The 12,399-nt window shown below is 41.8% G+C and overlaps 1 protein-coding gene across 1 annotated transcript in view; it reads right to left on the bottom strand.

Moving 5' to 3' along the window:
• znf423 (zinc finger protein 423) overlaps positions 1-12,399 on the bottom strand; it is a 112,704-nt gene that overhangs the window by 91,772 nt on the left and 8,533 nt on the right. The window contains exon 2 of the mRNA XM_028408405.1: positions 3,925-3,987. Within this exon, the coding sequence (XP_028264206.1) occupies positions 3,925-3,987 (63 nt within the window). The remainder of the gene's footprint in view (positions 1-3,924; positions 3,988-12,399) is intronic.

Raw genomic sequence — 12,399 nt, 5'->3', positions numbered from 1 at the left:
ATAGCCTGTGTGTGTGTGCTTGTGTTTTCACAGTACCACCACCACCCCCACCCCCCGGGAGTAGATCTGCTGAGCCTCAGAGTACCAGTCAAACAAAAACACACACACACATACACAAACACCCCTGGGATGTGCTGTGGTAAGGGAGAGCAGCACCCAACACCAATGTCTGGAAACAGGATGATGAAAGAGCCATTCACGTCATGGAAGGAAGCAAAAAAGACACACAAACAAACTGCATATACACAAAAATCTGCCAGAAAGCAATGCACAGATTCACGAGGATCGTCAGAAGAGCAAACTCACAAATAAGTTGACTGAGCTGCTTATTTTAATTTTTGTGCACACAACACACCAAAAAAAATTACAACCAAACAAGCACAGGGCGTAAATGCTGCAAAACAGACAAAAACACAGATGCACTGTGCACTGTCACAAGCAGACAATAAGAGTTCACACAGACATACACAAGAACTGTTTTCCTGTGGCAGCCTTGGGGAAATTAAAACTACATTATGGACCTCCAGAGGCTAGCGGTGAGAGAGCGATAGAGGAAGAGGAAGAGAGACAGGGGAAGCAAAAGAAAAGAGAAAGACAGTGAGTGAGAGGGAGGGAGAGAGAGAGAGAGAGCGAAGGACCAGTGTCCTGTTTTTCTCAGCTCTGGCCATCATAAAGATATTACAGGAACTAGAAGGGGAGTGATGCTGCCTGTAATCTCATTCTCTCTGCTTCTATAACATACTCTGTGCATTTGCTATTAAAAATCAGACAATTTCCTCCTTTTCATAGAGATCAAAGTACTTTCCTGCCAAGAAAACCTCTATTTAAGCCACTTTTGTCCTCTTTGCTCATTTTGTATTAGTAAAAAAAAAAATCAAATGCCAACCCAGTATGTAATGTTAGGAGAACAATCCGGTGTTCTGTAATTAGAATTATGATTGAGCTTTCATGTCAGGGCATCTACTGTTCTTGAGGTGCAGTGACTACCTCCACTGCCAGCTTAGAGCTGAAATAACAATAACACCCCATTGACACAGAGCAGTGAGCAAAACAAAGGGCAACTCTTAATAATTAGTGAAGAAGGAGCTACTGAGTGTTAATGTTAGATTCAACATTTAATTTATAACATATTGTAGTAAATAGCAAGGTAAACATTCTAACTGACCAGTCATGTCTGTCTCACCACACACACACACACACACTCACACACACAGAGAGAGAGAGAGAGAAAGAGAAAGAGATGTGAATAACCATAATGCTGAAAGTCTCTCAGTTTCAGCTTGGGGACCTGACAAACCTTTTCCACAATGACTCATTGGCTCTATCCTTGTGTGACTCTTACAAGAATCGGAGTGTAACACAGAATCATGTGTGTCAATGTGTGTATGTGTAGTCTACAGCACACTGTCAAAAGCATGCTGCTAAAGAGTACTCCTGCCTTCCATGTCTATTCTCTGACAAAAAATACTGGACATACAAAGAAATCTGAAAACTCTACCTGCTCTTTTTCTACTCTTATATCCTTTCTCTATATTTTGCAACTTCTTTCTTTTTCTTCCCCCAGCACACCAGGGGAGCGAGGGAACAACATAGGAAACAAGAGAGGAAGGGGACAAGTTTTTTTTCCTGTCCCACTGAGGGGCAGCAAGGGCAGAGAGAAAGAAGGGAAGGGTTAGGGGCACCTTTGGCCTCTGCGGGTGCCTCTCCGGGGCCTGAAAGACCAGTGGGGAGGAAGAAAGGGGAGGAGGAGATGTACAAAAAGGGAGAATAAGTTGGCTTAATGCTATTCCCTTCAAGTCACCCTCCCACCTCCCTCCGCCTTCTCTCCTGCGGGTCTTTCCAAACTCAACACACATTTTCCAGAGAAAGCGAAAGAGAGAGGCAAAAAGGAGTGCAGAGAAGAGCGGAGGGGTGGATGAATTTCATAGCAGGATGGGAAGGTATATCTCTCTCTCCCATGTTTTCTCACCCTATCCTTGTCAACACCATCTCCCAGGGAGTAAAGGAAACAAGGTCTTTTTGGTGTGCAAAAACAAGTCTGCTTGAATAAGGGATATGCAGCTACAGCTCTTTCTCATACAAACACAGAGAGGGCAGATAAAGAGTTAAAATAACTGTTAAGGGGCAAAAAAAGACCCCAAAAAAATGTGTCGATAGAAAAAAAACAAACATGCAGTGAAAGAATGAACATGTGATGCAGAGGACACTGGGGTAGGGAACTGATGTTACCAACTCCAAATTGAGTGGCTGAGTAAGGAAATATGGGACAGTATGTTTTTATGGGAGGAAGAGTTTGAGATAGGTGTGTGTGCGTGTGTGTGTGTGTGTGTCATGGGACTCTGGCTTCCTGCAGGAACTGACACACACAGCAGTTCTAGTGAGCCACCCAGGACCTCAGTCAGCACCCCCCTTTAACACGCACACCAAGACACATGCTCACACTCTGTCTTACACACACACACACACACAGATTGGTATAGTGGCCCCTGGAGGAGAGTTAGCACAGGTTTGAAGAAGGGGGGCACAGATGGGAGGGTTCAGCACGTCATAGACACCCCAAGGGTCATACTTTCCTATCCTCCTTTCCCTGTAGAGCTTAACGAAAGACAGGGCAAGAGAGGTAGAGAGAGAGATAACTGCATATTTACCACATTCAGCAGTATCTTATTTCCCTGCTGGGATCTAGTCAGAGGAAGTGTTTAACTGTTCTCTGATAGGCTGCAAACCGGAGCAGAAAAACTAGCTACAGCTGACAAACACTCACAGTAGTCCAACTGTTTTTGCTAGGGTTTGGAAAATGTGTACTTTGATCTTCACAAAGCACTAATGACAACACTGAGGGAAATGTCAATAGTGTAGCAGTGCCAAAGCTCAGGACAACATACTTCTAGATGCATTATTTACTACTAGAGACAGGCAACTGCTTTTTCCAGATACTAAATCATACTACCGTTAATAAAGCCAGGTATCTTTGTATGTTCATGTGTGTCTGTCTACTTGCTCAGGTTATGGCTGGGAACATACCATTGGCAATAACATCACAATCTTAATCAATCTGAACTTGTGACATCTTTACTTGTATTGTTTTTAATAAAAATAATATGTGCTGGGTGGTTATCACTGTTGCAGCCAAGCAAGATGGTTCCTGGTCAACTTTAGGGCCTTTTTGTTGCATTTTGCCACTTCTCTATTTTCCCAGCATAAACTTTATAAATAAAACACATATGCATCTAACCATATGTAAAACTGACATCTTTGTGTCTAGATACAAAATCCACATTATTTCTCATTTCATATGTGCACCTCAGAGAGCAGTCGATTTAGTTTTCCATTGAGGCAAAAGGGCGAGTGAGGATAATTTCAAAATTTCCATCTCAGTGTGGAAACAAGAGAGAAAAGAAGATGAAGGAGGGGAAGAATGGAGAAACAGAAGTGGAGAAGTTGGTTTGGAGAAACCACAGGAAAAACAAAATCCAAGAAAAGAACAAAAAGAAAAGAAAATACTCTACCATCTCTCCCTCCAAGGATATCATCAGACCATTGAGAGTAATGAAAAAGCACATAGACCCCCCACCCCCACTCCACCATCAACTCTTTCCATCCAGTTTGACTCCCAATAGACTGAGCCCTCTGTCTCTTTTCACATCTTCCTATCTCCCTTTTCAAATCAGTCCTTTCTCTCTTATGACTTTTCCTTCTCCCTATACTTAATAACACCAACTCCTTCCCTTCTTTGTATGTTCACTAAATACTTCCATCTTGTTTACTTTGGTCTCCTCAATATCCTTTCAAGCAGGCGATTATAAAACATGTGGAAATGACATAACTTTGTGTTTGTAAGTCAGAGAGATGTTAGCCTCCCGTGTGGATCTGACAGCTGGCTGCAACTTTTCAACGTCAGTGTGTGAGTGTCTGTGCACCAACCTGTCTGGACAGTTGATTCATCCCAGGTCCCTCCACACTCTGAAGACTCACCTTCTTCTACCGCTGAGAAAAAAAGGAGAAGGGGGGGGGGGCAAATAAAAGACTGGGTTTATTGTGCTGTATGTCAGCAAGTGCTCCATTTTATATATGGAGAAAAAAACATCACATATTGTTTTACATTGGCTAAGATAGTGTATATATAGCATCACAGCCAAGATTGAATACTTACAACCAAAAATCATCAATCTGGTTTAAAGATGAAAAAATTATGAATTCATGAAAATAAACAAGAACATGCCAAGTCTTTTCAAACCATAACGGCTGTATTTAACATTTCTCTCTACACTTTAACATCTGCACCTTAACACACCTAAAAATAAAACTGAAAAGCAAAAAAAAAATATGCAGGGTCTGGCAATGTCCTGAGATCCTCTGTGACACATTTAAACACTGAGTTGATCAGAGCTGGAATGTGATACCGACTTCCTGGGTACAACAGGAAGGAGGGAAGTGCAGCTGGCACACAAACAGGAAATGACTGAAGTCACCACACAATGGGATTTCCTGTTCAACCCCCTCTCCCCGACATGCAAAGGCTCACTTCTCACTTACTCACCTCTGATCCTTTAAAATCCTGTGCTCCCATCCTGCACTTGTCAGTAACCTCCACCCACTTTAACTCTTTACACCTCTCCTCATATTCCCCGCTCCACATCCTCATCAGCTCCCTCTTGACCCGCCCCTTCCTCACATCCTCACTAACCCTAAACCAAAGGCTTGAATCAAAACAAGAAGCTATAAATCACTTAAGTGTTCCTTTGAAAAGAAAAACAAAGCCTTGAGGAGCCTTTGTCTCCACAGTGGTGAGTTGATTGGTCAGATACTCATATAGAAACTGTGAGGACACAGGACCAAAATGTCCAATACAGACATGACAATAAACGTGTCTCCAACAAACACTTGCTAACTAATAACACTAATTCTGCATACTGAATGCATGACAACACATTCAAGTATTCTCCTGCCGCTTTGCCCATTGAGTCCGGCTAATTCATGGACAACAAAGTGACTAAAACTCAAAGTGTCTACTTGCTTCTGATTTTTTGTGGAGGACTGCATTTCGCAACAAAAACAAACTGTGGATGTAAACTGGTCACAAAGCAATGATAAATAGAGATGTTTTTGAGGATAAACCACAAAGAAAGTCTTGATTTCCTGCAAAGTCAACTTCTTTGTTTATTGTGTGCCACAAAAGAATACACCAACTAAATGTAGTTCCTCCCATAACTTGTAAACAATTGTACAAAGACTCGAAATTCCTGTATTTGCACCAAGGGTATACCAAAGCAGAGAACGGCCATAATGGAACACAAAGCTGTAGCAACAAAAACAAACAGCTCAGTGTTTTCAAATATGCATCTGCAACCAACTTTTGTATTTTCAGGAGAGCCGAGATCTTCTTCCCTCAAGTTTGGTTTGTTTGGCAAAGTCAGAAAATTGTTGTGACCAGAAATTTAACCTTGAGTCTATGTCAAAACAGTGGTTCTACAGAGACTTCAGCAAGCTGTAGTGTTCATCTCATTTAATTAAAAATCTTTCCCCTCCATCTCAAAATTTAAAGAAAAAACTTGGGTCAAGACTCAGGCATTTGGATCAAGTCTGAAACTTCCCTCAGAGGATGTCGGACTGGCTCTGAAGGCCAGATGTGGACCGCAGTGTGCTAATAACGAACTAATGCTTCCCTGGACAAACACATATGAACACACAGTACAGCGCACACAGACATGCAGTCAGGACAGGATTTTGGTTTGAGAGCTGTATGTATGCCTGAGCAGAATCCTGTGCACATAGAGACCTCCCACCAGAATAGCAGGCAAAAAACATATGAGAGAGGCTCTGAGAGGAGAAAACCAAGGACAGAAAATTCCCAAGCTAACAAAATAGGTTAACTTCATAATGCCAATAGCATATTAGGATTTAAGTTGAGCTGTATGATGCACAATGAATTCATAATTAATATAAGTATATGCTAAGGAGTACGACAGGTGATTGGTAAGTCAGAGGCCTAAGCTTTTGTAACATGCAGCTGCAGTCTTTTGTGAGCTTATGCTGAATATTTGTGGTATTTCTGTGTTAGGTAATTAAAAATATAAGGCAGAAAAAATACACCATATTTCAGCCTCAACGGTTTATCAACCTGTAATACAAACGGGCTGTAATTCTTATTTTTATTCTCCATGCTAAGAGACAATTTACCACACATGCTCTAATGTCTTCATATTTTGAACAAATTGTAAGTTTTAAGGCGCATTTGATGTCAGTGTACAGCACACAGATGCAGTCAGTACGAGAAAGAATCTTGAGAGGCACATGTACCACTTGTGGACAGAGAACTAAATCAAAGGTTTCAGTTTCAGAAAAAGCCATGTTCCCTGCTGTGACCACGTTCTGTCTGAACTGGCATTCACTGACTTTGCTATAACAACTATTCAGCCTTTTTAAGCACAAGTGGTAACATTAAAATAAAACCATGTTCTTTTTGTGGTTGGGAGTGTTTTGGATATAAGAGAGACCTAGATGCACTGGTAAGCCTTCCTCTGATAAAAGCCCATTTTCCTGATGAGACTGTGGGGAATACAGTGTGTTTCATTAGCCAAGCACACATAGCTTTATTTAGATTCCCATATCCTCGCCATGTCCCCCTCAGAGACACACACACGGTTACAGTGAACCCTGCACACACCAGGGGGTCGCTCTGTGTGTGTGTATGCTTGTGTGGGAAGGGTTAGGCATGCTTACAGATACTGCATGAGTAAAAAGGAGTGTGCATACCTGTAGTTAGTGTGCACCATGAAGAAGAATATGCCTTAACAAGATCTGCATGGGCATCATTATATGTGAGGAAGGATGTGTGGATGTCTTGTAAGAAATACAGCATGATTCTTTCACCTACAGTACATCTCACTTCTCTTCACACTTCTTAGTTTAACAAATTGGCACAATGCTATTTAACCACCCAGCATTACCAGTTTCACACAGGCACAAGCAACATGGTATTGTCATATCTATTTCTTAAGGCTTTATATTGTTGTTATCTTGATCTTTTTAAAAGAAGGTGCCAATTAGCAGGAAGAGGTTGTGTGTATTTTTAGGCTGTTTGCATGTGTAGTAAATACATTTTCTGAAGTCTTGCTTCTTGTAGAGCACCCTGGTAACAATTAAAAAGTACAGAGAATCAATAATAGGAGACTCCTGCATAGAATCATATATGAACAATTAATTGTGATATTGATTTCAGGTGATACCACACAAAGACATTTATACAGCCACACAATCATACAGGGAAGAAGTACGTATAGCACCTATAAGCAAAGGTAGCAATTATTAAGAGAGCAGAAGGCCAAAGATCAAACAATCTGCTCTCAACACACACTGCTGAAATAAAGCACAAATGAAAGCCCTGGAGCATGATATATGTGTGAGTGTGTGTGACACAATGCAAGAAGGAAGCTTCTGGGAATCCTTGGAGCAACTATACACGCACAGATAAGCATGGCTGTTGCTCCTTTTAAACACTGAAATACCTTAGTCTGCGTGTATCTGTGTGTGTGTTTAATAAAGCTGTGTTTCAGTAAAGATACCTTCCAGAAAGTGAGGAAACCTAATTTGCGTGTTCTTGGATTCTGTATTCTCTTCCAGACCCAATCAGATGGCATGAATATAAGTATGGTTTCTGTGTTTTGTCTGGGAGTCTTGGTGCTTTCCACAGTTTGGTGCAAACGTCCTGCAGATGGCAGAAATAAAGAGGACAAAGGCCATTGTGCTTGTTGTTGTAATCATGATCAGTAATGTTACGGTGCCACGATATGATTTTTCAGTGTAAAAAAATAGTGTTGAGCTTGGAGCACAAAACAGTAGCACAGGAGAACAAGACTATGACTACACAGTATCGCCTACACAACTGCAGATTACACTGTTCCAATAAATAATCAGATGTAAACCAATACGAGCGCACACATAGCCTTCTAAATTATGACACAGAACTACACAACACTACTACAGTTCATTAGCCAGTCTGGCATACAATTATACCAGGATGTCCACAGTGACAACACACACATTTACATGAATATGCAAAATAAGGCCCAATATGCAATGCAGATTTTCCTCCAATATCTCTAGCTTCAGGTGAAAATTATGTAGAGGCTATATCTTAACATTGATGTTTTTATCTTGATCTGAATGGCGAGTACATCTGACACAAAACCACAGGTACAACATTAAACATCTTGTAAAGTTCCTATATCAAAAAATAATAGCATGCTCTGATTTTGAAACCCGTTTTATTATGGTGCTGCTCAAAAGAAGTGTGGCAAGCACACACATTAAAGTAGTATTTTTTAATAAGGCTGAAGATGAATGGCTGAGTCATACACAGATGTTTGAGGTCCTTCTCCTCCGTCTCCTTTTCAGGTGATTGAACACCTGTAGCCATTATACAGCCCAGGAATGATCCGTGAGTTCCATCTGTGGTCTCTAATTTTAGCAGTGCACATGGAAATATTTACACATGGGTTTAGGAGTGAAGACAACTAATTACATTTGCCAACAACACCTGAATGTAGAGACTGACCCACTGTTCTACTAACTGGTTGACTATTCTAAATTTGAAAAATAATATGAAGTGTAGGTGGTATACTCAGGGGCAAAGACGTTTTGTCATGTTATGTTTTTGGTTTCTATACATCAGAGTGATTAGGGGAGAGAGGATCTGCTAAGTAGAGCAGAGCCATATGAAATGTAGTTAGGCCTCTGCATCATGATCATGGTATCACATCTAAATATTTACACAGTTGTTGTGATTAATTATCCACATCACACATGAAAACAAACACATCACTAAAGCAGGATACAGAAAACAGGACACTACATGTCCATGTTACTTTCTTTGCCTCTCCCCTACATCTCATTAGTGTCCCCTTGTTCACCCTCTGTGAGTTGTCCTTACTTCCTTACTCTCTTTCTCTTTCACCCATTTCCAATTCATTTCCTGTCCCTCTGTCTCTCCTTGCTTCCCTTCTATCTTTGTTTCTCATTTTTCTTCTGTCCCATGAAAGCAGTTACAGCCTCGCTAAGAAAATCCTTTGTCTTTTTTTTCCACTCCTAAACAATAAATGCATGCACACACAGTATCAGGGCCATTTATTCCCAAAGCAGCCCAAGGCTCTGGTGTTCCCAGATCTCTTTGATGAGCAGGTCACTGTGGCCAATCATGCATTGGCCAGGCAGCCCAGAGAGGCGGGATGTGGGTCAGCGTAGCCAATGATAGGCAGGTTCTTATCCCTGAGGAGCAAGCTGATTGACAACTGGTGCTGGACAGAAGTCAAGAGGGTAATTGTCATCTGACTCTCCCTCTCTCTCTTTATCTGTCTGTCTCTTCTTCGCATCCAAGACACTCATTTTTCATTCATCCCTCCTCCCTTTCGGTCTACTCCCTCTCTTCCTTCTCCTCTCCAACCCACTTTGTAGCCCAACTCCCCCTAACACAACCCGCTTTCTCCCTATAGCTCCAGAAGGACTCTCTCATTGGCTGCCCTTCTGGTCCCTCAGGAACGACTTTGTGACGCTACTGGCCGAGAGCTGATGCCAATCTACATCCCCAGCCCGCCACTCGGGAGCCCCCCCAACTTCAATGGCCTGTGTCAAATACACACACACACAGCCACTTCTAGCCAGGGGACAGGGACAGAAGCTGATTAACCAAATACTTTTATCAGCAGTAAAACCGCTCTCTCTGCCTGCCTGCATTCTGAACAAAACAGCCTTAAAATACATAAACACACAAACAGACACACATCCCAAGCACGGAGTCACTGGCCAGAAACACCAGGCTAGACTGAGGTTTGGGACGGTGCAAGTGTGTGTGTGTGTGTGCAGGGACAGAGTTAGCAGAGGGCTTAGATGGATGGCAGAGAGAACAGCAACCAAACAAAGCCTGGCGGACAAGCTCCATCGCCCTCTCTATCTCTTTCTTTCGATTCTCCCTTTTTTACGCACTCTTCCTCTCTATCCTTTTCTCTCTCTCTCTCTCTCTCTCTCTCTTTTTAACCAAAAGGTATCTACATCTGATTTCTTCTTTTCAAAGCTTTGGCTTCTCTCATACTTCAAGTCATCACTCTTTTTTTCTCCTTGACATTCCTCCCGTTTGGTGTCTTTTCACCTCTTGTCCATCACCCTACTTACCCCTTTCTCTTGTCTTAATTTCTGCATGTGAGGTTATTGAACCATCCCTGAGTTGCTATGCAGCTTCTCAATATGAAGATAAAACAGCTCAGCATCCCAAGTGCTTGTGCAAAACGTGATTGATGCAATAATACAAGACATGGCAGAATGACATCACTAGTGCAGGTGTAAGGTGTTCTCTGTTTTATGGTTTTTATCCTGCATCAACACACACAAAATGCATCTGTAAAGAAAAACAGGAAGCACAGACACAGTGTTTTAGAAACTAAGAGCTGCTTGTTAATACACAAAAAGCCACTTCTCTCAACATCTCAAAACCAGAACACTCATTTTTACACACAGTCTGAGACACACACTAAGACAAGCTGAGCAGAGTTGATGTTCAGGGCCAAACAACACAGCTTGAGATTAAAGAGCCTCTCTGATCTGACATTTGTTTTTCTGTCTGTCAGAGAGAGTGTGGCGGGAAGAGGAATCAATAGCAGGAGAGTCGTGTAGAGGAAAAAAGAGAAAAAAAGGAGAGAGGGCAGTACAGGTAAAAGGAATTGAAAGAGAAGGATAAAAGGACATGGGAGAAAGGAGTTAAAGGAAGCAAAAAAGAGGGGGGTGGGAAGGTGAGACAAAGGTGAGAATGAAAGGTTAGGAAGGACAAGGGGTGAAGAAGGGCACTGAAAATAAAAATAAGGATGAGGACAGAGAGAGAAAGAGAGGGCAGGAGGAGGAGAGGGAAAGCATTCCTCTGGAGTACCTTGACTCTGGGGATGGCTCCAGAAATAACTGAACTAGAAGTTCCCCCAGCAGCCTGTGCTCACCATTGCAGACTGGTACAAACACACACACAAAAGTCAGGCACTGGGTTCACTATTAAAAGGCTGAGCTCATAAGCAAAGATTCAAATGTTGTCATGAAGAGATCAGACAAATTATGTGGTAGCAGTTCATGCATATTTGCACACACACACATGTGGTGCACGAACAACAAGAGCTAAAAGTGCTGGAGGGTGGAGGGGTAGGAGGGGTACATAATTGCCTTCTCTTGTAGTACAGGCTCGGGAGTGCTTTTTGACTGAAGACACCAATTTCACGCTAAGGCATTATTTAGCTTGATACAAACTTGATTAGGCTTTACAGGAGGAGCGAGAAAGAGAGAGAGAGGGAGAAAGACAGAGACAGAGCGGAAAAGGGAAATAAACAGCTTTGTGTCATGCCGCATCGCTGGCGGACAGATTAACTCGCTCGTCACGCTCCTTCTGGGAGTAACAAGAAAAATATACACACAGCGCGTGTGCGCTCGGAGCGTGCCTGGTTGTTTGTTTGTTTGAGTAGACATGTAATCAAGCATCTTATAAATGTACTTTCCATTTTTGAAACAAGCCAAAACAACTTTAACTAATCATTTTAGATTCGCCTTCTTTTTTAACTTGTATTAAAAACAATCTAAAAACAATAAAAGATTGACCTTAAAGAACTTTTTTTATCACAAATGTCAACAGTGCATTAAAACATGTTTCCAAATGTTTCTCAGGTACCACTTGTGATTGGATGTTAGTTTGTTTCAATATGCAAACATACCTTCAAAGATCATCACCAACAATAATGATGGGATGCAGTGATGCACTTCCTATTATTAGTCTGCTGCTAAAAATGAATTTAAAAAAAATATTTTTAAAATAGACTAAAAATAGTCTCTTCAATGGTGCACTGTATTCCAGGAAAACATAACATATTTCCAACATGTCTGACACACTTATATCTCAACAGGCTTTTTGAACTTCTGACATCAATGTGATGTACACAAAATATTTAAACAAATCAATCAAGGAAGGCTTAAAAATACCTTAGCCAGAGACAAGGTATCAGCCAAGTTTAAATCTACAGTGTCTTCTTATGGAGAGAATGTGATGAAGAGAATGTGATAAAGAGATTTTCAGCCCATGTATCAACACTCATTGAGAGATAAGGCTACAAGTAATGTACATTGTAGCTTAAGTACACCCTAATTGTTCTTTGCTACTAAGTGGCTCAGCATGTTGATGTGAATAAAAGAGGGGAGGAGAGGAGAGGAGAGGAGAGGAGAGGAGAGGAGAGGAGAGGAGAGGAGAGGAGAGGAGAGGAGAGGAGAGGAGAGGAGAGGAGAGGAGGAGAGGAGAGGAGAGGAGAGGAGAGGAGAGGAGAGGAGAGGAGAGGAGAGGAGAGGAGAGGAGAGGAGAGGAGAGGAGGAGGAGAGGAGAGG

Source organism: Parambassis ranga, chromosome 6 (genome assembly GCF_900634625.1).
Source record: "Parambassis ranga chromosome 6, fParRan2.1, whole genome shotgun sequence".
Classification (NCBI taxonomy): Eukaryota; Metazoa; Chordata; class Actinopteri; family Ambassidae; genus Parambassis; species Parambassis ranga.
The sequence above is the reverse complement of the archived record's forward strand: the minus strand, read 5'-3'. Positions and strand labels throughout refer to the sequence as shown.